This window comes from Phyllopteryx taeniolatus, chromosome 6, assembly GCF_024500385.1.
Source record: "Phyllopteryx taeniolatus isolate TA_2022b chromosome 6, UOR_Ptae_1.2, whole genome shotgun sequence".
Lineage (NCBI taxonomy): Eukaryota > Metazoa > Chordata > Actinopteri > Syngnathiformes > Syngnathidae > Phyllopteryx > Phyllopteryx taeniolatus.
The window spans coordinates 20522361-20548370 of record NC_084507.1 but is presented as its reverse complement, the minus strand read 5'-3'; the positions used below and the strand labels follow the sequence as shown (position 1 = coordinate 20548370).

General features: G+C 43.9%; 1 protein-coding gene across 2 annotated transcripts in view; it reads right to left on the bottom strand.

The window, feature by feature from the left end:
• Positions 1-1884: 1884 nt before the first annotated feature.
• fhl3a (four and a half LIM domains 3a) overlaps positions 1885-26010 on the bottom strand; it is a 50719-nt gene continuing 26593 nt past the window's right edge. For both annotated transcript variants that reach the window (XM_061775487.1, XM_061775486.1), the window contains 5 exons: positions 14337-14525; positions 11747-11921; positions 10506-10675; positions 9835-10021; positions 1885-5124 (listed from right to left, as the gene is read on the bottom strand). In XM_061775487.1, coding sequence (XP_061631471.1) covers positions 4973-5124; positions 9835-10021; positions 10506-10675; positions 11747-11921; positions 14337-14492 — 840 coding nt within the window. In that variant the 5' untranslated portion in view covers positions 14493-14525 and the 3' untranslated portion in view covers positions 1885-4972. The remainder of the gene's footprint in view (positions 5125-9834; positions 10022-10505; positions 10676-11746; positions 11922-14336; positions 14526-26010) is intronic.

Below are 26010 nucleotides of genomic sequence, written 5' to 3'. Positions count from 1 at the left end.
TAGTGAAATTTGATGACTCGCCATAAAACATGAAAATCAACAAAATCAGCTGGAAAGAAAAAATTTGCCCACGATTTCACCAATTGACACGAAATTTGGTAGACGTATAAGGATTCTCGGAAAGAGAGTGCTTTCACCCATCAAAACGAAATTGGGTCGACAGGTCTATCATAACGGGACCCACAAAACACGTAGCTTGGTGCACATAACAGGACACACAAAAAAAAGTCTCAAAGACCCGTGCCTGAAGCTAAACAGGAAGTCGGACATTTCGGTGTGAAATAGACATCCATCCATCCATTTTCTGAGCCGCTTCTCCTCACTAGGGTCGCGGGCGTGCTGGAGCCTATCCCAGCTGTCATCGGGCAGGAGGCGGGGTACACCCTGAACTGGTTGCCAGCCAATTGCAGGGCACATACAAACAAACAATCATTCGCGCACACATTCACACCTAAGGGCAATTAAGTCCTCAATCAACCTACCATGCATGTTTTGGGGAAGTGGGAGGAAACCGGAGTACCCGGAGAAAACCCACGCAGGCATGGGGAGAACATGCAAACTCCACACAGGTGGGGCCAGGATTTGAACACGGTCCTCAGAAATGTAAGGCAGATGTGCTAACCAGTCGATCACCGTGCCACCCTGGTATACTAGACATGCTCAATTATAAAGCTTTTTGCCTATGACATCTAAAGCAGGTGGGGGATGTCGTCAAATTTTGATGATCATTTTGAGGTCTTTCAGTAAATTAAAAAAAAGAATCCCACAGGAGTTTCACCCATCAACATGAATTTGGGTGGACATGTCTATCATAACGGGAATAATGGGAAAAGCCTTAAGAACTCATGCCTGAAACTAGACAGGAAGTCAACCATTTTGGGTTGGAACAGCCATTTCAGGCATGGCGTCAACATTAGATGATCATTTCGAGGATTTTTGGGAAGTTCGAAAAAAATTAGCCCCCGACATCCATTTCTCCCATCATCACAAAGTTTAATGGGTATGTCGAGCATAGCAAGACACACGAAAAAGTCTCAAAGACCCATGCCCGAAACTAAACAGGAAGTCAGCTATTTAGGTTTCAAGCAGCCATTTCGGGTATGACATCAACAATTTATTAATCATTTCGAGGAGTCTTGGAAAGTTAAGATACATTAGCCCCCAGACACCCATTTCTCCCATCATTACAATTGGTGGGCATGTCTATCATAACAGGACACACGAAAAAGTCCCAAAGACCCATGCACGAAACAGAACAGGAACTCAGCCATTTTGGTTTGTAGCAGGCACTTCGGGGCTCACTCCAGGGCTCCTATTTTGACGAACTCCTCCGTTGAGTATTTCGAAGGCTCCCATTAATGGGTGCTTGGCATAGTTTTGTTGAGGTTCTATTCAAGGGGTCGCCAGCATATGTTAGCATGTTTAAAACATGCTGGCTTTTCTCACTGACCCTTCCTCCATTCATCTAGTCTCCACCTTCCTGCCAATAAATCCCACCCCCCCAAAAAAGAGATGACCCCCCGCTGAAAGTGTCGACTCCAGATGTGAACATCCTCCCTCTCTTCCTCGCTCCCACACTTCTACGCCCTCCTCCTCTTCCTCCCGAGCTGCTCCAAGTTTTCCATTTCCTTTTTTGGTGAAAATATCTCAAACTGCGGCAGGGAGTGTGCATCTGTTATTCCATGTGTACTTCATCGAGGTGGCGAAACAGTGAACTCAGCATAAATATTGCAGTGTGTGTTATATATTTAGACAAACTAATTTAAAGCTTGTTGTCGCTTTAAGAGCTAACACACAAATATGTCGAAAATTTGAGTGTTCCTCTAAAATCACAAAAAGTCTTATGACGTCATAAACCGCAAACAGCTATTTCAAGACAAAAAGCACACACATAATTCCATTTATTTTCCACTCAAACGTACACACAAGCGCTCCATCACCACCATTGCAGGATTGAGTCCCGTCTATTAACATCGGGATTTATATGAAACGATGGCTTATTTCCCCATCGTAAAGACAAGACAAACAAATGCACATTTGCCAACTCTGACTCACCAGCATCAAAGCTGAAATCGTGAAATATATTGATTTTTTTTTAATACTTTGTCACGTAGAATAAGAAAAAAAAAAAAAAAAACAGTAAGTGTTACAGAAAAAACAAGAATCTCAAAAGTTTGTTGGTTTAATTTTTTTCTCCAACATGATGGTTTCATTCGGTACTACTTAACAATAAGGGTACCCATAAGAAGTTTTTTTTTTTTTTTTTTTGTGGTTATTTATAGTTTTCAAATGCTTAAAAACTACTTGAGGCAAGAATCGATTGCTTGCCAAATAGTGAGCCCAGCTGCTTATGTTAGCCTCAAATGCTCATGGCAAGTTGCTTAATTATGAGATGTCTTATTATATATTATATATTTTTTTCCCTCTACAAAAACTATAATAAAAACTAAATATAAACACATAAAGTAAAGATAAATCTAAAATAAAACAACTACAAAATATGTAAAACAAATAAACTAATAAAAACTAAAATGAAAAACTAGAAGAAAAAACTAAATATAGAAACAAACGTGAAAAAAATAATAAAAACTAAAAGAAAAAAATAGTAAAATAAAAATTATTTTAAACTAAAAGAGAATGAACTAAAGAATATCAAACTAGAAAAAATAAAAAGGACTTTGACCTGGCCAAATAGTGAACTGCATGTTTATTAATGATTTAAAAGACTTTGAAATAATTCACAAAAGCCTTTATAGGGTACACTTATCGTAAAATGGTATCATCCATTACTGGTTATGAAAAATTTGTTTTATGCATGTTGTTTTTTGGATAGAAATGAAAAAAAAAAAAACCCACAGAATTCTGAGATCCAGCGACAATCAGACAAATACAACAAATGAAAAAAAGTAAGACATGCATACTCGGACATTACATAAAAATAACGCTGCACCTTTGAACTAAAATTGCCAGATGCTTGAAAAAGTACAATGTGAAGGAAAATAATTGGGAAATGCTCCAAACCAATAGAGGGCAGCAGAGTGCCAGAATATTTTTATTTCAGACACAACAATTCAGACTTTTTGGAATGGAAGCTAACCAAAAATGTCACTTGATGAGTGTCTTTTTTAAAAAAAAAAAAATTTTCCCCGGTCTTGAACAACACTTGGTCCCAAATGTAGAGGAAATATTTAAGTCGCTAGAATTCTTCTCACTCGCTAGCACCTCATGAGGAACAAACTAGTATTACAGGACAAGCTTGGTTAAAAAATGTCCACTTATAAAATTAGCAGAAAAATTCTAACTAAAAAACAAATAAGAAAATAGCTTCAGCAATTAGATAAAAAAGTGGTTTTGTGCCAAGTTTTGAATTGTGTGTGTGTGTTTTTTAATTTATGTGCACGCAACATGGTAGCAGGAGACTAGTCCAAAAAGTGCAAAGTATACCTTATTTTTTATAACAACAAACATGCCATGAAGTTCTTTTTTCCTCTAAAGTCGATTTAGTATTCATTTTTGTGTCATTATAATCAGCAAGTTAGTCAAGATGCATAGAGGTAATGCATAGTGATAATTGTGTGTGACATTCAAAATGCAGTTACAGCGTTAAAACAGGAAGCTTATTATTAGGGTGCCTCTTGGAATTGCTGTTTATTATTCTTCCGACAAATTAATTGCCTCTTGTGGGAATCAACATGCCAGAAAACTCACCAACTATTGCAAGATTATATTGTATTTAAGGGGTCCTGAGCACAACGCCCAAAAACTCAATCAGTAGCACCCCATGAAAACATATTCGTTTGACCGATTGACATGAAATTAGGTGGACATGTCTATCATAACAGGATGCATTAAAAAGTCTCAAGAACTCGTCCCCGAAATTGAACAGGAAGTTGGCCATTTTGGTTTAAAACAGCAATTTGGGGCGAATTCCAAGGGGTTGAAATTCGACTCAGATTTGGGAATTCATCCTAATTAGCCCCAATTGGAAACTGGCATACTAAACAGATACTTTTTATGCCTATGCCATCTAATGTGAGTGGAGCATAGCGTAAAAAATCAGCCCCTGACACCAATTTCACTGAGCAACAAGAAATCAGGTGGACATGTCTATCAGAACAGGATGCATGAAAAAGTCGCAATCATTTTTGCCTGAAACTAAACAGGAAGCCAGGCATTTTGGTTTAAAGAAGCTATTGTGGGCGAATTCCAGGGCTTGAGCTCCTACTTGAATTGTAGATAGATAGGCGATGCTAAATTGTGAAGATTTTTGCCTACACCATTTAATGTGGGCAGAGTATTGTGTCAAATTTGATGATTATTCAAGGATTAGCCATGAAAACTAAGTAAAATGAAGATGTTGAGGTTCTCTCTAGGAGTTTACAGGTTGGATAAAATCAGAAATTAGCTCATCAGAGGGACAGCCAAGGTTAGATGTTTTGTAGACAAAGTTAGAGAGAGCAGACTTCGATGGTTTGGACAGGTCCAGAGGAGAGAGAGTGAGTATATTGGTAGAAGGAGGATGAGGATGGAGCTGCCAGGCGAGAGAGATCGAGGAAGACCAAAGACACGTTGATAGATGTAGTGAGGGAAGACATGAGGATATTTGGTGTTAGAGAGGAGGTTGCAGGAGAAGGCTCACATGGAAAAGGATGACACGCTGTGTCGACCCCTACCGGGACAAGCCGAAAGGAAAAGAAGAAGAAGCCATGAAAAAGAAGTCCAAGGTCCCATTATTCTTAGTTAGTGAGGACTATAAACTGTACTGTTGTGTCTCTTGAAGAACATTATTGATATCAAATATTGTACAGTATCGCATAACGTCATGTTGTTTTAAGGAACTAACTATATAACGTAGCTTCAAGGTGGTCCATTTTGGAAAAACTGCATGAGTTTCCCTGTTACCTTGCTGGGTATAAAGACTTTGGCTATGACACGAGTCGAGAAGAATTCCGAGGGGGAGTCTGGGGGGTATTTATAGGCTGTTATGGCAGTCGCGGCACAGGATGCGCTCGCCGTCGGGGAAGAAGCCGGCACCCACCAGCGACACAGAGCACTGCGTGCAGGTGAAGCATGGCTGGTGCCACTGGCGCTCCTCAAACGATATGTACTTTCCTCCGCCGAACCCTGGAGAAAGAAAGAGTACATGGAGGTTATGAATGGTCGACAGCATCAAAATGAATTCTTACAATATTTTAGGTTGTGCAGGGTGAAAGGTAAATTGATGAAATCACGTTTTCCCTTGCCCGGGGTCACCCAGGCTCCCCTCTGGAGGCCAGGCCTGGAGGTGGGGCTCAAAGGTGAGCGCCTGGTGGCTGGGTCTGCACCCATGGGGCCTGGCCGGGCACAGCCTGAAAGGGTAACGTGGGTCCCATAGGGGTCGGGTGCAGTGTGAGCTGGGTGGTGGCTGAAGGCAGGGACCTTGGCGGTCCAATCCCTGGCTACACAAGCTGGCTCTAGGGATGTGGAATTTCGCCTCTCTGGCAGGGAAGAGCTGGTGTGTGAGGTCAACAAGTTCTGACTAAACGTAGGGCAGGGCTCGCCTCCACACACAGCTGGGGCTCTGGTACTAGTCCTCTCGAGAGGAGTTGGACTCTCTTCCACTCTGGAGTTTCCCACGTTGAGAGACGCCGAGCACGTGTGGGTATACATTTTGCCCCCCAGCTCGGTGCCTGTACATAGGGGTTCACCCCGGTGGACGAGAGACGGTAGCCTCCCTCCTCCTTCAGGTGGGGGGAACGGGTCCTGTCAGTTGTTTGTGCCTATGCACCAAACAGTAGTTCAGAGTACCCACCCTTTTTGGAGTCCTTGGAGGTGGTGCTGGAGAGCACTCCCAGTGGGGACTCTATCGTTCTGCTGGGGGACTTCAATGCTAACATGGGCAATGACAATGAGACCTTGGGAGGAACGCCCCGATCAGAACCCGAGCTGACTTCTGTTATTGGACTTCTATGCTCATCACGGATTGTCCAAAACGAACACCATGTTCAAGCATAAGGGTGTCCATATGTGCACTTGGCACAAGGACACACTAGGCCGCAGTTCAATGAGCGACTTTGTGGTCGTGTCATCGGACTTGCGGCCACATGTCTTGGACACTCGGGTGAAGAGAGGGTCAGAGCTGTCAACTGATCACCACCTGTGTTGGGTGCGACGGTGGGGGAAGATGCCGATCCAACCTGGCAGGTCCAAACGTATTGTGAGGGTCTGCTTGGAACGTCTGGCGGAATCCCCTGTCAGAGGGAGTTTCAACTCAGAACTTTGCTCATGTTCCGGGGGAAACAGTGGACATTAAGTTCGAGTGGACCATGTTCCGTGCCTCCATTGCTGAGGTGGCCGACCGGAGCTGTGGCCGTTAGGTAGTTTGTGCCTGTCGTGGCGGCAACCCCCGAACCCGTTCGTGGTCACCAGCGGTGAAGGATGCCCTCAAGCTGAAGGAGTCCTATCGGGAATTTTTGGCCTGTGAGACTCCTAAGGCAGCTGATGGGTACCGGCTGGCCAAGCGGAATGCAGCTTTGGTGGTTAATCCATCCATCCAATTTCTGAGCCGCTTCTCCTCACTAGGGTCGCGGGCGTGCTGGAGCCTATCCCAGCTGTCATCGGGCAGGAGGCGGGGTACACCCTGAACTGGTTGCCAGCTAATCGCAGGGCACATAGGAACAAACAACCATTTGCACTCACAGTCATGCCTACGGGCAATTTAGAGTCTCCAATTCATGCATGTTTTTGGGATGTGGGAGGAAACCGGAGTGCCCGGAGAAAACCCACGCAGGCACGGGGAGAACATGCAAACTCCACACAGGCGGGGCCGGGGATTGAATCCGGGTCCTCAGACCTGTGAGGCTGACGCTCTAACCAGTCGGCTTTGGTGGTTGCTGAGGCAAAAACTCTGGCGTGAGTGGAGTTCGGTGAGGCCATCGAGAACGACTTCCGGACGGCTTCAAGGAAATTCTGGTCCACCATCCGGCGTGTCAGGAGGGGGGAACAGTGCACCATAAACACTGTGTATAGTGAGGATGGGGCGCTGCTGACCTCGACTCGAGACGTTGTGAGCCGGTGGGGAGAATACTTCGAAGACCTCCTCTATTCCACCGACACGCCGTCCCATGAGGGAGCAGAGGCTGGGTTCTCTGAGGCAGGCTCTCTATCACTAGGGGTTGAGGTCACCGAGGTGGTTAAAAAGCTCCTCGGTGGCAATTGAGATGAGATTCGCCCGGAGTTACTAAAGGCTCTGGATGTTGTGGGGTTGTCCTGGCTGACCTTCACCTATGGTCACAAGTTGTGGGTCGCGACCAAAAGAACAAGATCCCGGATACAAGCTGCCGAAATGAGGTTCCTCCACAATATGTCTGGGCTCTCCCTTAGAGAGAGGGTGAGAAGCTAGGTCATCCAGGAGCGTAGAGCCACTGCTCCTCCACATTGAGAGGAGCCAGATGAGGTGGTTCGGGCGTCTGATTAGAGCTGAAGAGCTGGATGAAGTGGCTTTGGCAGTGGGAAGTCTGGGCTTCTCTTCTAAAGCTACTGCCCCTGCCACCCGACTTCGGAAAAAAATGGATGGATGGACAGAGAGTGAGAGGTGGTGCGCCAACTCTGTCAGAATGTTGAAGGAGGTGAAAGTTGGGAAGAGCTAACGTCAGCAATTGAAAAGACACCAGGCCGATAAGTGCCAGTCGGCAGCTCGTCAGCGAGCTAGCGGCGAGAGGCTAATATTAATTGTCGATAAAATACTAGACCGATGATTAAAAAGTCCTGTCATAGACACCCGTTAGTCAGCTGGCGGCTTGCTAGTGAGCTATTGGTAGAAGCTAATGTTAGTAGTCCCTAAACACTTGGCCGAGAATGACAAGTGATGACGACGGGAATAACAGTTAGCTAGTTCACCCCTGGTTAGCGAGCAAGAAGCTAACTTAAGCGGTCGATAAAAACACTTGGCTAATGATAACAAGTGACGACGCATATACCAGTTAGCCAGCTGGTGGGTAGTTTGCGAGCTAGCGGCTTATGTTTGCGGTTCATCAAAAACTGATGATGTTAACAAGTGACGACATGCACAGCAGTTCACTAGCCGGTAGCTGATGATTGAACTATTAACTAAGATTAGAAACTAGTAACTAAGATTCGAAGTCAGTCAAATACTCCGAAGATAAAAATTGACAACCAGTTAGTCACATTTTCCCCATTAAATTTTCAGCTGTTTTCCAAGCATGCCTGCACCCAAAATGAGTGTGACTCACTTTAAATTAAATTTCAAACATCACGTAATCATTTCCGCACAGTGTGGAAACTGAGCTCCAACTCTCTGTGAAAGATTCCACAGCAGCTCACCGCATTCCCGACTTAACACAAGTGGGAAAAGCCATCAGGGAACCTCCGGTCTTTCGGCGCGACATGTTTATTTCTGGATGACGCGCCCATGAAAGATCCGCATATAAATCCCAGAGAAGTTATTTTCAAAAGTTCAGAAGGCAATACAAAGAAACCTTAAAGCAGCCTTTTATTGCACCCAGGCTCCCCCTACAATTGAGAAGAGTAAATGCCAATGGGGAGGGAATAAATTGATATTGCGATGTATCATACAGTTGTCTGTTATGATACAGTGTTGATATGCCAGCATTAAATATCGATATCAGAAGATTATCTCCTTCAGTTTCATATTGACGGATCGTAAAGAATTTCCTTCTGATATATCGATAATTGGGCGGCACGGCATGGTTGCTGATGCTAATATCGCATTGTGAGTTAGTGTACTCTACGGTTCAAAATTTCTTCCATTAAGTATAGCTTAATTGTTATGTTATGCATGATATTATTATGTTTGTGACTATATCATAAAATTATCCAGTTAGTTTCCCTGTGATTCCAATTTTTTTCTGCTTCAGTGATTTTTGCTTTCTTGCTGTATCATAATACCATTAAAACATTGTGAAATCATGTTGGAAGCTACTTTGCGATTCCGATTTTCGTCAAATATAACTATCAATTATTGCTTAAACGCTGTATTGTGATATTGTGTGTTTTCTCTGCGAGTTTGAGTTTCTTCCAAGGTATAGATTATTGTAATTTCTTATCCATCCATCCATTTTCTGAGCCGCTTATCCTCACAAGGGTCACGGGAGTGCTGGAGCCTATCCCAGCTGTCATCGGGCAGGAGGCGGGGTACACCCTGAACTGGTTGCCAGCCAATCGCAGGGCAGACACATAAACAAACAACCATCCGCACTCACATTCACACCTAGGGGCAATTTAGAGACTTCAATTAACCTACCATGCATATTTTTGGGGGGGGATGTGGGAGGAAACCGGAGTGCCCGGAGAAAACCCATGTAGGCACGGGAAAAACATGCAAACACCACACAGGCAGGGCCGGGGATTGAACCCCGGTCCTCAGTACTGTGAGGTAGATGTGCTAACCAGTTGTCCACCATGCCACCGCTACTGCTGCTGAGGCAGACGCTCAAACTAGTCATCCACCGCTGATGAAATCGTGATATCGTATGATGAGGTGTTCTGGTTTTCTTCCATCAACTGGACGACTGCTTCATCGCTGTATCGTGATACTGTATATTGTTAAAATATCACTATAATTCCGATATTTAGGTAGGGCGATTACCAGCAACTACCCCCGCCAAGGGGTTGACGGAACTTGACGTGTTTCCATTTGGAAAACCAGGTATAACAAATTCGTAATATTTGTTCAATTGTTTGCATGTGGTCGAACATGATTATACGACTAAACCGAAGCTTGTGCTTTTGTAAACATCAAGTGTAAACTTCGGACTAGTCCACAAACATTATAGACCATCTAAGTGGTCCCACTGTTAATAACAAGAATCTTGCCTGTGATGGGTTTGCTGCAGGCCTCACACTTCTTGGCGTAGAGGCTTCCGAAGCACTTGAGGCAGTACGGGCTGTCGTCACGCGAGGTGAAGTGCTGGCCGGCCAGCTGTATTTTACAGCCGCTGCACACGAAACACTCCTTGTGCCACGGCTCGTCCCGGTAGGTCACACCGCCTTTAGCCAGGGTCTGAAAAGACGAGGATACGTCAGCGATCTCAACCCATGTGAATCATCAAGCGGCATACACGCATACCAACAATCTGGTGTAAATTGAGCAATCTCCCCACCCCCTTTCGATCAAAATCAGAAAAGATCTGACAATGGGATGTCCTGAAAGATGATCCTGAATGATGGTGTGGGGTCTGGTGACAGTGAGTGTTCCTCCTCGATCTGCTTTTAAATGCTCTTCAAAGCAATAAGCACACAAATACTGTTAATCTGGCAGAATTTGAGCATTTGATTTCAAATGAAAGTGGTCATAATGTCCATCTTGGCAGGCTACCGCCATGACAGATGGACTTTAAAATGTGTAAAGACCATTATTACGTTACTACTATGTTTTTCCCCCTTCATTTTTTCATAAAGTTAGCACCTCCCCTCAGTTTTTAAGTGTATTTTAACCCAACCAAAGGGGGAACACCTTCCCATTCAGGTTTTGGGCGTTCCCTCACCTTTTTACAGCGCGTGCAACGTGGTGCGAACTTGTCCTCGTAGCACGGCACACAGTAGTGCTCATCCTTCTCGGGGATGAACGACTTGGAGCCGATGGGCTGCTCACAGGCGTGGCAGACAAAGCAGCCCTCGTGCCATGTGGAGCCTGCATACTCCAGCTTCCTGGTACCTGAGGGACAATAGAAAACATGCAAAAATCAAACACAACAAAAAAAAAACACTGGTGTGTGGTAACTTTATTGGACTGCTTTGAATAATGTGCTAGAACTGCACAAATGCATGAAAAAGCTGGTTTGATTTATTGGAAATGAAAACACCGCAGGCCCCACACACTCTGTTGGAAACTGGCGGCTGGCCGTACAGGATGGATTAATGCAATTTTCCCCCCCATAGTTTGTCTCACTGAATAATCCATCTTCTCCCACTTTGGCTTTTGTTTTTTTATTTATTTGATTTTACGTGCTGGTTTGTCCTACGATGACGCTGCGGTTTTGGGGTCGGACCTACTTTTTCTTCTCCATCTGTGGAAAACTCACACGTGTTAGAGTATTACATGATTGGAAAATAACAAAACAGATCATTCGTCCGTTTGGCAAACCCAACACAAGGTACATGAGCAGGGTGGGCAAAGTATGGCCCACGAGCATTTACATTATGAAGATTGCTGTTCAGGATGCACCGATACAACATTTTGGAGACCGAGGGCTCTACTGTATTTTCGTGTACTGCGAAAGCAACTTTGCCGGAGTGCAAAAACTAGCCTATCTTGGTTTTCGTGCATGCACAAGGCTCGCTGCACACGTTTGCCAATTTGGCAGACAGGTCTGCGCCAAGCAAGGGTGGCACTGGTATCCCAAATTCTTGTATTTATTAAAGTTACTACTTGGGTGTTTTTTTGTTTTAAAGCTTTGCTATTCACATTCGTTGATTTATTATACACTTGCATGCACAACATGTTGGCTAAAATAATTTCTCTTACTTAAACCCTGTGTTGTTTTCACTGTTATCATATTTTTTGCTCATTCGCTGTGAGTCCATTTGTTAAAACCACCTCATAGTGTAACGTGTGCAGGGTCCATTATGAACGCTCAAGGTACCAAATAGGTTTGCTTAACCAATAAAGAGTTAATGTAAAAGAGGCTTTCATTTTGACCAATTTTGGTCAAAGCAGCCAATGACTTTACATGTTTGTCACCAAATCATAGCACCTGAATGAGAAAATAACCACTTCCCCACTCACCCGGCATGACGATCTTGTCGCAGGCGACACACTTGGATGAGAACTCGTTGCAGTAGCAGTCGTTGCAGAGCAGCGCGTCCTCCTGGTTGGTGAAGGGCTCGTCCGCCAGTGAGCGGTCGCAGCGGAAACAGCGGAAGCAGTGCTCGTGGTAGTGTCTGTCCTCGTAGAAGAGCTCCTGGAGCAGGGCGGCATGGAAACGGAATGCGAGGCGTTTATATTAAAAAAAATAAAAATAAAAATAAAAAAAAATAAAGAGAATTTAACAACCCTTATTCATGACTTGCACACTGTTTTCAGCAATAAGAGTGCGGGGTCACTATTGGTTAGATTAAATCTAGCGTTGCATATTACAGTCATATCCATTGTGCAGTCACTTTGAGCTGCTACCAATTAAAGCCGTGGAGCCGTATTGTAGAACTTAATATTTCCTGCTGCTATTTATAAGTCACACAGGGTTAAAGCAGTAGAGCTCAATGTGGGCTCACTATTTGGCAAGTAATAAGTCATGCTCTTCCTGTATTTAAAATGGCCATGAATACGTTTTCATGTGATGACTCGCCAATGAAAATAATGTGTCTCCAAATAAGGGTGTATGTTTGTACTTGATATTTGGGACAAAGATTACAGTCTACTTTTTGACCATAAGTGACGAGTCATGGGAGAAGCTAACGGAGGAGTCGATATCTTCACTTTGCACAAACATCCATCAATCCATCCATTTTCTACCGCTTATCCGAGGTCGGGTCGCGGGGGCAGTAGCTTTAGCAGGGACGCCCAGACTTCGCTCTCCCCAACCACTTCCTCCAGCTCTTCCGAGGGGATCCCGAGGCGTTGCCAGGCCAGCCGAGAGACATAGTCTCTCCAGCGTGTCCTGGGTCGTCCCCGGGGTCTCTTCCCGGTGGGACATGCCCGAAACACCTCACTAGGGAGGCGTCCGGGAGGCATCCGAATCAGATGCCCCAGCCACCTCATCCGGCTCCTCTCACTGTGGAGGAGCAGCGGCTCTACTCTGAGATCCTCCCGGATGACCAACCTTCTCACCCTATCTCTAAGGGACAGCCCGGACACCCTGCGGAGGAGACTCATTTTGGCCGCTTGTATCCGGGATCTTGTTCTTTCGGTCACAACCCACAGCTCGTGACCATAGGTGAGGATAGGAACGTAGATCGACCGGTAAATCTAGAGCTTTGCCTTTCGGCTTAGCTCCTTCTTTACCACAACGGACCAATACAAAGTCTGCATCACTGCAGACGCTGCACCGATCCGCCTGTCGATTTCCCGTTGCATTCTTCCCTCACTCGTGAACAAGAACCCAAGATACTTGAACTCCTCCACTTGCACAAACAGATGGACTCAAATACATGACACCAGTAACAGATGATCGGAATAAAGTGTTTTGTTCACAAAAAGTTAGTCAAAAGCGCTTTAGCTGAAAGGCTTATCGAGTCAATGAGATTGAGGATATAACTAGTAAAGAAACAAAACATGGCTTAACAGAAGCAACGATGGACGAAAGTTGAGCAGGAACTTTACTGAAAAAAAAAACTGTTGTTTTAATTCCTTGGTCACAGTTGGGTTCATATTCGGTACAATAAGGGAACAAAACGCTTAACATAAAACTCTTTTGTGCAAATGGATTTAATGACATGAAACGGGAAAAAAGAAAAGGCTTAAAATCTTTTCTTTTGATACCAATGAATGAGGGTACAAAAAAATTTATGTACTGCCAAAAGCATATCGCAATCCATGGCATCCGTTAGCCAGTGGCTAAGCTGCACTGAGTTTATTTACCGAGCCCTTTCCTAAAATATTCCATGTGTACCGAAGAATCAGAATACGAATACAGTAAACCTTCGATATTAGCGAGGGATAGGACAGATCCCTGCTATGAATAGCAAAAAACGTAATTGACGCCACCTCTAAAAATGTATACGATTGCCGATATCAATGATTCTCAAAGTGTGACACTGCGCATAATGTTTTAGTAGCTTACAATAATATTAAATATGCTTTTTAGGAATAAAACTTATTTTGTTTTTGATTAACAGTTCGGTCTACTACGCTACTATATTTTAATGTTGGTCATGATGGTGCTATTTAGAGAGTATTTTTTTGAAGTGCTACTGGGTGTAAAAAGAACCACTGGCCTATATTAATAGTTTAAACTGTAAATATACCCAAAACTATGATCCAAAAACAAATATCGTTTAAAACTCATCTTACAACATTACCCTTAAAAATGAAAGGCTTACAGAAGATTTTATTTTGAAAAATTGCACCGGAAGTGCACATCTACATGCACATGCGGCGAAGACTCTCCGTAACTTCCACTAACAACACAGGCTAAACTTAGCTCCTCGTGACATACAAAAATCTTAGTCGCTCTGTTGCTATACATCACTGCCACATACCTTGACACCAGTTACTACTTTCAGGACTTTGGCGCCATCTTGTAGCATATTAGAGGATTATACAAGGAATAGTAGAAGACACATTCCACAGAAAAACAAATGCAAATCGCGAACCGCTTACTGTTGTTTTTTTACTCAAAACAAATCAATCCCATCCCGTCGGAATGGCCCCGACTTACCCGGGCGTCGTGACCGATCAGCTCCTTGCACTCATCGCACGTGTTGGAGAACAGGCTGTCGTAGCAGGGGATGCAGTAGGGGCTCTCGTCCGACTGTATGTACTTGCGACCATACAGGGACTCCTTGCAGTTGTCGCAGTCGAAGCGGTCGGCCATTGCGCTAGTCGGTCGGTCGGTTTGTCAGCCTGCCTGCGAAAGAGAGGAGAGGGGAAATGTTGTTTGAAGGTACTGACAACTCATACAGGACATGACATAAAGAAAAGGGGCAGGGAAAATGATGAAGGCCTTTAATATTGAAAGTTGTAATTACTTAAAATGTGGCACTCTACAAATAAAAAAAATATCAGAAATGAAGACTAAGAAGATGCTTTTTTTTCACTAAAAGAAAGTTCCTGGTACTGTTTCAAGTAACTTAAAATGTCCCCTACAATATGTCTGAGAACAGCACTGCACCTCCAATACAGTAGGTGGCAGTAGAAAGAAAGCCAATGATATCCAGCAACGATTATACAACTTAAGGGACTTGGCAGTTATCATCAGGCTTGGATTCTTATGTACTATATCAAGCTTGGAGGAGCTGTGATTATCTGTGCTCTAATTAGTGCAGTACGATTATCAGTGGTGAATGCAAGTGTTTAATATACCCTGTCTGAATCTGGAGAAGATCCCGTACTTCCCTTATAAGTTGAAGGTTGAAGTGTAACCTGTTTAAATTTTGACCATTTCAGTGCTTGCAGTGCCGAGTAATAGGTTTGGTATTTGATCGCAAATCATCAAACTTCACCGCCAAGCTCCAATCACACCCTATGATGAAGAGTCACAGATTTTGCAATTGAGCATTAATTGAGAGCTAAAATAATATAACTTGGCTAAGTCAACTTCAAAAATAGGTTGATGCAAAATTTCTGTGTCGAACCTCCACCGGCCCAAAAAAACAAAAAACAAAACAAAAAAATGAGTTTCACACGGACATTTATTGCAGACGGATGTAGTGTGGGCCAAGTGATAAACTGAGGCCAAAAAAGACTGAGGACAGCCCGGAGAAAACCCACCCAGGAACGGGGAGAAGATGCAAACGCCACACAGGCGGGCCGGGATTTGAACCCCAGTCCCCAAAACTGTAAGGCCAATGTGCTAACCAGTCATCCACCGTGCCTATCCATCCATCCATCCATTTCCTTTACCACTTATCCTCACTAGGGTCGCGGGCTGCTGGATAGTCTAATCGATAGAAGAATCGATTCTAAAAAGATCTGATAGTGACAGCCCTAGCACATTGAGGATCTGGCATTGATGGGGTGAATTCCCTTGTGAGGTGTTTGTTTAAAAAGCCCATACAATGGCATCTTCAAACCAAAATAGCCAACTACCTGTACGTTTCACAGCATAGGTTCGTCATAGATTTTCATGTCTCCTGACATTGTGAACACGTGTGGTAGATTTCATGTCAATCGGACACACTTTTGTGGCGGACTCCACTATTTTCCAGCATGGACCACCCCCAAGTCCATCCTGTCAGCATGTAACACTGGAGCAGCATGTGGTATGTCTAACAACACAGCAACCGTTCATTTGGCATGGGACGGAGAAGCGGAACAACGGCTTAAAAGAGCGGCAACAGTATCAGGTTGCCTAAACGACTGCGCGACTGGAGGGGAGCCCGGCGATAAGTGATGCGGACCCTCCTGCGTTGCCACCGCACCACTGATGAGAACCGCTGCTTAATTTTAATGGTAATCAAGTGCTAGGAGGTTTCATCAAACAATGGTCTCACTTCTGTGTGAGGCTTTTTGTTGCCAGTCCTTGCATGTGCCTCGTGCACCTTGTGAAAATTAAAGTTTGTTATTACTTCTCCCTTGATGATCCTCATGTGAAAGTGGTTTGTTTGTGTTAAATCATTTAATTATTGAAAGCAGTCGTTTATGTAAAATAAGGTTCATAAATTGAATTAAATGATTAGGTGTTGATGCTTCATCATTTCAATTTTAAGAACTTTGTATCATCTTGTGACATCCATCCATCTATCCATTTTCATCCGCTTATCTGAGTTCGGATCGCAGGGACAGTAGCTTTAGCAGGGAAGTCCAGACTTCCCTCTCCCCAGCCACTTCATTAAGCTCTTCCGGGGGGATCCCAAGGTGTTCCCAGGCCAGTTGGGAGATATAGACTCTCCAGCGTGTCCTGGGTCGTCCCCGGGGTCCCCTCCTGGAGGGACATGGCCGGGACACCTCACCAGGGAGGCGTCCAGGAGGCATCCTAATCAGATGCCCGAGCCACCTCATCTGGCCCCTCTCAATGAGGAGGAGCAGCGGCTTTACTTGGAACCCTCACGGTTGACTGTGCTTCTAACCCTACCTCAAAGGGAGAGGTCGGACACCCTGCAGAGGAAACTCATTTCGGCTGCTTGTATGTATTGATCATGTGCTTTCAGTCACGACCCACAGCTCATGACCATAGGTGTGAGGGTAGGAACATAGATTGACCGATAAATTGAGAGTTTCGTCGTCTTTCTGCTTAGCTCCTTCTTCAATGAACCGATACAAAGTCCGATACTTGAACACCTCCATTTGGGAAAGGATGTCATCCCCAACCTGGAGAGGGTAATCCACCCTTTTCCTCCTGAGGACCATGGTTTCAGATTTGGAGTGGTGATTTTCATCCCAACCACTTCACACTTGGCTGTGAACCGCTCCAGTGAGAGTTGGAGCTCACGGCTTGAAGAAGCCAACAGAACCACATCATCTTCAAAATGCAGAGATGCAATACTGAGGCCACCAAACCGGACCCCCTCTACGCCTTGGCCTAGACATTCTGTCCATAAGTTATAAAAAGAATTTGTGACAAAGGGCAGCCTTGGCGGAGTCCAACCCTCACCAGAAACAAATCCGAATTACTGCCGGAAATTGGGACCAAACTCTGACATCGGTTGTACAGGGACCGAACAGTCTGTATCAGGGGGTTCGGTACCCTGTACTCCCGAAGGACACCCCAAAGGACTCCCCGAGGGACACAGTAGAACGCCTTCTCCAAGTCCACAAAACACATGTAGACTGGTTGGGTGAACTCCCATGCACCCTTGAGGACCCTGCTGAGGGTGTAGAGCTGGTCCACTGTTTCACGGCCCGGATGAAAATCGCACTGCTCCTCCTGGATCTGAGATTCGACTTCCCAATGGACACTCCTCTCCAGCACCCCTGAATAGACCTTACCAGGCAGGCTGAAGAGTGTGATCCTCCTGTAGTTGGAACACACCCTCCTGTCCCCTTTCTTAAAAAGGGGGACCACCACCCCAGTCTGCCAATCCAGAGGCACTGTCCCCAATGTCCGCGATATTGCTGAGGTGTGTCAACCAGGACCCACTACATCCAGAGCCTTTAGGATTTCTGGGTGAATGTTATCCATGTGAAGGGCATCTTGTGACATCCATATTTAATTACAAACCCCTTTCAGGGATTGCGTCAATTATTTGCAAGTTTTCGCTATTCGCGACAAGGCTTGTTAGCTTTCCCTTTAGGGTGTTCATTGTACAGAATAAAATTAAAAATCATCTCAAATCTTTTCAGGAAAGTGCATCAATAGGTTGTCTTCTTTTTTGGAAAGGAATACAGCAGACAAGGGCAACAGTAACAATTGATTAGTCTGAAAAAATATATATCTGCTAGCCAGAGCCTTATTTGTTTATGGAGTAGACGTGTGGCTAGCTAGCGTATACGAATCTGTACCAGAAAATTTTAATATATGGACCATTACACCCCCTCATATTATTGCCTTTTTACATTTTTTTTTACAGAACTGCCAAGTTATCAAAAGGGGTCTTGTTTAAAATTGACAGCAAAAATTAAGCTCAGTCTGTAATTTTCTTTTTTACACTTTTACTTAAGGAGTTGAATCAGTACTTCAACTTTTACCAGTCAAGTATCTGTACTTGTAAGTACAGAGTGTGAGAATTTTTGCCACTTGTGCCTGAGACATGACTCACATTAATTGTCTTTTTGCCAAATATGACTGAAAATTTGATCGTCTTTAAGTCTTAATTTCGGTGTTCACTTTTTTTACACCTGTGATAGTTTAAGCCAAAAACTGATTCCTTGTCTTAATGTTTTTTCCTATGGGAAACTACAAACAAATCAGAAGAATGGATTGTGTTTGACCTCAGTGGTTCCACTGTAGAGTAGGGATGTTTTCCTTGGCTTGACTCCTGTTATTGTTTGTAATTTGACTCCCGTCATGATGGCCAACATGACTGGACAGAACGTTCTGTATTTCACCACCGAATGGAGTCATCTGTAGTACATCATGTCTGAAAGGAATCTAAGCTCAGCCTGTGCCACGTTAGTCAAACTACTCTTGGTCTTGGAATACATTTGTTTTAACAATCAATTTAGACACATTTGACACTCCGTCTATCAGAGAACTCCAGTCGCGCTGTCATCGACCCGCAAGATTAAATCAACACTGTATTGGGTTGAAATTGGAACACTTTGCATGACCTCCGCATTGCCAGTACTGCCAGGTACGCAGCAGGGACATGCTCGCCAGATACGAAAACAAAAAAAGAAGCGTGACTCGCAGAGCTGGAAAGGTGCGCTGACAACTTACTGTCATTTTTAAAAAATATATATTTTTTTAAAGCAAATAAGGCTGCTGATAATACATAAAAACTAACATTTTAAGAAAGAGTGAATTACTGTGGCCATCATTAAAACCTCTATCAAACGTACTGGTAAGTGGCAATCTTTTAAGGTGACATATTATTATGGATACTAATATCTTCAGTCTTATATATAAATAATTGGGTCTCTGACGTGCCCGCCCACCCAGCAAGGGTGAAATTAAGCAACCATCTTTCTATATCTGCTTATTTCTAAAATTGTGTCTGTGAGCAAGCCATTCCGCACTTTCGCTCCACTGTGACATAACAGTGGGACTTTTTTACATATTAAAGGTCAAGTCCCCTTTCATCAAATTTTTTATTTTTATTTTTTATAATCTTTGAGGTCCTTTTATCGGGTTTGCAAGATAACTAGTTGGTCTTTTTCGCCTGGCAGTTAAGACGGTCGGATTTCTCATTTATATGCAACATGTAAATAAGCTTTGCGCTGATTGGATCGCTCATTAGAGGCTGATATTTTCTGGAGTTTCGACGTGTCCCATGAGCCGAACGTTAAGCAGAGTTGCACTGAGTTTTATAGAACGCACAGGTAAGAGTTAACTAATAGCGTTATCTTAGCAGCGAGAGATATTTGTACTTGGTGCAAAATATACACTGTGTATGAATCTGCTGCCTCCACGAGTTCAATCGCTTTTATTGTCTTTATGTACACTTGCTTCATTTTCTACACAGTCTGGATTCTTCTTACGCAAGTAAAAGCAAGAAGCCGGATGCAGCGCACACTCTCCGGTGAGATTCAGCTAGCTGTTTACAGTAAAGCCTCGTTCATCGTGGGGGTTACGTTCCAGACCAACTCCGCGATAGACGAAATCCACAAAGTAGCAACCATATAGTTTATGCATGGAAGGTTAATTGATGACTAAATTGCCCGTGGGTGTAAATGTGAGTGTAAATGGTTGTTTATGTGCCCTCCGACTGACTGCTGCAACTGACTGGCGACCAGTTCAGGGTGTGCCCCGCCTCTCGCCCAGAGTTAGCTGAGATAGGTGCCAGCACGTCCGCGACCCTACTGAGGATAAGCGTTACGGAAAATAGATGGATGGATTGATTTTAAAGCAAAACAATATAAATGTGATGTGCAGATATTATTTTTGTTCACTTGAGGTCGCCATCCTCACATTCTACAGTACTTTAGTCTCTTGACTATGACTGAATGGGTGACTGTAAAAGGTTGAACCTCCCTTGTTGAGGTTACATCGGAGTCAGCGAATGAGAGTGTAGAGTTGGCTGGCTGTTAAGTGGCTAAACTGTTAGCCACTCTGTGTTGAGTTGGCATCAGTTGTGGCAAACGGCAGGCCATGTGTGAATATGTGCTTGAGTTTATTTTGTTACCTTTGTTCAATAAAGCAATTGAAAGTGCACCGGCGGCTGTGTTTACCCTTGACCTCTGATAGAGGGATTTCAATTTGTTCTAACTAGCTGTTGGGGGCTATATTAAATTAGCTAACAATGTTTACTGTGCAGTTGCGTAACTTAAGCCAGTTGTGTTTTGCATTGCACTTTAGCTTCTTTTATTAAGTGTGAAATGATCCCAAACTTTGGACATTCTCTGTCTTTTATGCACAGTTTCTTCCTGGTGCACGCTTATTGCTCTGTAGTAACAGTCCATTTGGAAAAGTAATTACCGCAAAATCCTGCGATTCAGCAAAAAATCCACGATCTAAAATTAGATATGTACGTAAAATCCCCAATACAGTGAAGTCACAAAAAGTGAAGCACAATAAGTGAGGGATGACTAATTTCAGCAGGACAAGAAATATGATGTGTACCTTGGGATATTTTGACAACAGCATTTAGCAGACATGTTGTTAGAGTTTTCATGAAAATCATCAAATCATGAAAAAAGCATATGTTTACTTTACAACTTTGCCTAAACCATTCGTAAAGGTTTATGCCAGTGACAATTCATCACAAATACACACACACACACAGACACACACACACACACACACACACACACACAAAGCCAAAGAAAACCGAACACACACATTTTTCCAGAAATTTGTGATTGAACTCCAAATTTGAACGACTTTTGAATGGTACAAGTCAACAAGAAGTAAGTCATTAAGCTTTTTGTCCTAATTCCTGTGACAGGACTATTTCCACCTATGACACCCGGCGTACCTGTAAAGGCCCATCAAGGCCATTCCCAGGGCTAGCTTTTCTCACCAGAGTGCTTCCACAAAGCCTTGGCTTGTTTTTGTAGTTTTCCCAGAGAGCCGTGGCTCAGAGCAAGAATAACTAACAATCACATCCGATTAAGTATCCGTCAACCTCCTCGAGCAACAGCTGAGAACGTCTCAAAACCTGATACGTAAATATGTTACTTTAGAAAACAAAAGGTCTTGTTTTGACCTGTTTCCATTTTGAGTTGGAGTGGCCAATGTGGGGGTAAATGAACTCCGGATGGCACAAGCCCCCGACCCCCTTCCACCGTCCACCAAAAAAAAATAAAAACAATTTAAAAAGGCAGCGTGGGGGCTGGGCATGACTTCAGTGTGGTGACTCTTGAGACGCTGGATCTGGGTCACAGTGAACTCTGTATTCCAGGCCTCACAGGTCCTTTTGGATCTCCTACAACTACTGTATATGCGCAAACTTCCCGGCAAAGCTCCATCTTCCTTCGTGTCCAGCGGTGACTCAGAACCTCGGAGTGCGTCAGGAACGTTGCAGAGCTATGACCGATTTTCAAGGAAATAAGAGCTGAGGAATCCACGCAAATCGACGTACAGAGTTTAATTGCAGAATCGCAGCAGCAAAACGGGGCTCAAGATCAAGAATTCCTTTCTGCGCAGTGCTCCCCAAGGGAGTTCATCCAAGATGGAAAGTCAGATATTTAATGCAGCTATATGGGTCAGTGTGATTGACTCTGCTAGATGGTGATATGCTTTTCTTCTCCCTAAAGTGTTTGAACATTGAACATTAGTCTGCCTATTCACTACAAATGTGATTATATCAACTGGGAATTCACAGTCTCCAAAGAGTTAGGCTGGATTTACATAACGCGTCTCAGTGCGCAATTATGATTTAGGGTGAACTCAGAGTAGACCAGTGATTCCCAACAACTGTACAGTACCTACCTAATTGGTCTGAAAATGATTATTTACCCCAAATAATGTATCTTTGTTCGTCTATTCATGCCAGTGACATATAGGGCTCTATTTTCATGACCGCAGTAAATCCGGCGTGGCGGGTGGCATAAATCTGCTCGAAGCCGGGAGAGACCAGTTTTTAGTAATTTTCCAGACGTGCGCAAGTTTAAAAAAAAAAAAAGGATGTGTGCGACTTTGAATGCAGCCCTATGGCTGGCACAAGCCAGTGCAAACTGTAGGCCGGTACCAAGCCCGGATAAATGCAGAAGGTTGCATCAGGAAGGGCATCCGTCTTAAAACTTTGCCAAACAAATATGAGCGTTCATCCAAAGAATTCCGGCCGTGGCCCGGGTTAACAACATCCGGCACCGTCGGAAATTCAGCTACTGTGGGTCGAAGTCGAAGAAGAAGAGGTGGAAAGCGGGTTCTTCGGCAGAAAGAGAAGAGGAAAGCTCAGAGCCTAGAACTGAATGTGGGGACTTTGAATGTTGGGTCTATGACAGGAAAATCTCAGGAGTTGGTTGACATGATGATTAGGAGAAAGGTTAACATATTGTGTGTCCAGGAGACCAGGTAGAAAGGCAGTAAGGCTAGAAGTTTAGGGGCAGGGTTTAAATTATTTTACCATTGTGTAGATGGGAAGAGAAATGGAGTCGGGGTTATTTTGAAAGAAGAGTTGGCTAAGAATGTCTTGGAGGTGAAAAGAGTATCAGATCGAGCGATGAGGCTGAAACCTGAAATTGAGGATGTTATGTATAATGTGATTAGTGGCTATGCCCCACAGGTAGGATGTGACCTAAAGGTGAAAGAGAAATTCTGGAAGGAGCTAGACAAAGTAGTTCTGAGCATTCCAGACAGAGAGAGTCATGATTGGTGCAGATTGTAATGGACATGTTGGTGAAGGAAATAGGGGTGATGAAGAAGTGATGGGTAAGTACGGCATCCAGGAAAGGAACTTGGAGGGACAGATGGTGGAAGACTTTGCAAAAAGGATGCAAATGGCTGTAGTGAACACTTTTTTCCAGAAGAGGCAGCAACATAGGGTGACCTACAAGAGCGGAGGTAGAAGCACGCAGGTGGATTACATCTTGTGCAGACGATGTAATCCGAAGGAGGTTACCGACTGTAAGGTTGTGGTAGGGGAGAGTGTGGCTAGACAGCATAGGATGGTGGTGTGTAAGATGAATCTGGTGGTGGGGAGGAAGATTAGGAAGACAAAGGCAGAGCAGGGAACCATGTGGTGGAAGCTGAGACAGGACGAGTGTTGTGCAGAGAGCAGACTTCGATGGTTTGGACACGTCCAGAGGTGAAATAGTGAGTATATTGGTAGAAGGATGATGAGGATGGAGCTGCCAGGAAAGAGAGCTAGAGGAAGACCAAAGAGAAGGTTGATGGATGTCGTGAGGGAAGACATGAGGGCAGTTGGTGTTCGAGAGGTGGATGCAGGAGATACATGGAAAAGGATGACACGCTGTGGCGACCCCTAAAGGGACAAGCTGAAAGGAAAAGAAGAAGAAGAAGAGTGCGCCTTTGTGGGAGTGGACACTGCAGACTTCATTCCCTGCCAATCAAAGTGGCTTCTCTCATTCCCTTTAAATGCAGCGCAATGAGTCTCGCATGGAGACATCTCTGTGCCGAAGAGGACGCAGTGATCCATGCATGACTGGAGCATTGTCGCTGCTTTTGTCCCATGTGGCAACAGACAACATGAGCGGCTACCCTTATTAAATACAGAATGAGCTGGTGATAACCGCTGGTGACTTAAATATGTTCTATGTATCGATCCCCACCCACGATCGTCCGTATGCCCCCTGACCCATAGCTATGTTGCGGCCAGTGGGATGATGATGATAATGCGTTCAATTAATTGATATTGACAATTATTCAGAGGGTTTGATGCCCACTGTTAACATATGAAGTGCATCTTACATCTACCAGTCATGTCCGCGGAGCTCAGACTCTGTCTGCCTGTGCCCCGATCAAATTCAACAAAATCGTGTTAGACTAGCTGGGCCAAAATGTTAGATATGGTATTAGCAGGCCTCGGTGCAGATCGTCTTTTTGCCACCAAATTGTCTCATCCGCCGAGTGCATGTCGGTATGGCCAGCTTGTCGCAGACACGCGCTTGCAGAAAAATCAAAATACGCCAATTTTTGCGTTCCACTGCAGATCAAAATAGAGCCCACAATGACAGGCAAAACAAATAAATACTCTTAAACTGTAATTAAATATTGATTCAATTAAAATGTATTGTACATTAAAGTAAAATAGTAATTGTACTTGAAAAATGTTCAATGTCCCACCCAAAAAAAAAAAGATGAAATGCAAATGTACAGCACGGTACTAAAGAGTTAAATACAACTGAATTGTACTGGAATTAAGGTAAAACAATGTACTGTACATGAAAAGCAACATAGTGTATTGTACTGAATTTTAAGAAAAAAAGTTCAGACAGGCTGTATGCATAGCTACAAGGTTCACACTAAGATTTTATTATTATTTCATGTTTTAAATATGCATTTGATTAATAATTCAGTGATGTTGATGAATAATTCAGTGATGCTTTTGTGTATTTGTGTGTACCATAACACGATGCTGGGTAACTCCAACTTTCCTGACTATGTAGATTATTTCCATTTCTACAAATTGAACTGAACCTCTCGGTGGAAATGTGACAACGAACCAAATGTAACTCTGAAAGGAGACATATTAGGATATTTTTCCACCAATAAAAACTGTTCCCAGGGGTCTACATGTCTTTCTTTCGTCAAAATAACCAAGGTATAAAGAATTACAGTACGTTCCGTTGAAATGAACCCGTTTGGAGGGGGCGGTCCTATATGGCTTTGCGTCACCATGGCAACAAGGCTGAGAACTAGAGGCTCCCTGGCAGCTACTTGGGCTCAAGTGTCAGAAGAAAAAAACAAACTTGCATTAAAAAAAAAAAAAAAAGTGTAAAAGCATGGATTGTATTTCCACTTATGGAGGCAGCACTTTATCGCCCAGCTGCCGAATTATGCTTGTGTACAGATCTGTGTTTGTGTCACATGCACCAAAACAAAGAAACTCCCCAGCCCTTATAGAAAATCCTTCTGCTTTTCCTTTTTGTCAGTGAGAGAGTAGATACAGTATGTCTGCAGTCGCTGTGTTTTTGCAAGACTCAGTCACGCCTGTTGCGGTCAAGATGATCTCTCTGTTGATACAACAGGCTGTCAGATGCTTTGTCTACTCGTAAAAAACGTTTTGGTGGAGAGGGGGTTGACTATTTTTACTCAACAGTAGGGAATGAGGAATGAGCAGCCAGGCTTTTTCCCCCTTCCTGCAGGGAGTAAACACATTTGTAATCAAACAGAGTTTAAGAACAGTTTGGCTGCTGGGGATTAACAGGCTCGCTAGAGGCCCGGACCTGACCGGACGGGGCATATGTAGTTGCTATGCTGCTCAGTGACAGCATACATACAGTCTGCTTGCTGCTTTGTGGTTTCTTCCGATTGGCCCTGAACCTTTCCTTGTTTGCCAACTGGGAAGGGATTGTACTGACTCGTCTAATCCCTGAGCCTTGGCATTCCTCGTCTATTTTACGGACGGATATTTGAAAACAAATAAAACGTAGAAAAAGCCGGGAAGTCGCAAGGTTCATGGCTAAATTAAAGAGTTGCGAGGAAGGAATAACATGCTGAGGCTTTTTCGTTTTCCAGAAGCCGCAGTGGCAAGGCCAAAGTGCAACATGTGCTTGAGGGAAAAGGCCACAGACTCAAAACATGGAGCATGGGCGTGCCGGGTGAATTTCATTATGACAAATCTCTTGTAAACACAGCAAGTCCACTAAAAATCTCAACGCTATTATCTGTAGACATTTATACTATATACATATTTATTCATACAATTACTGTAGTGCGATCAGTATTC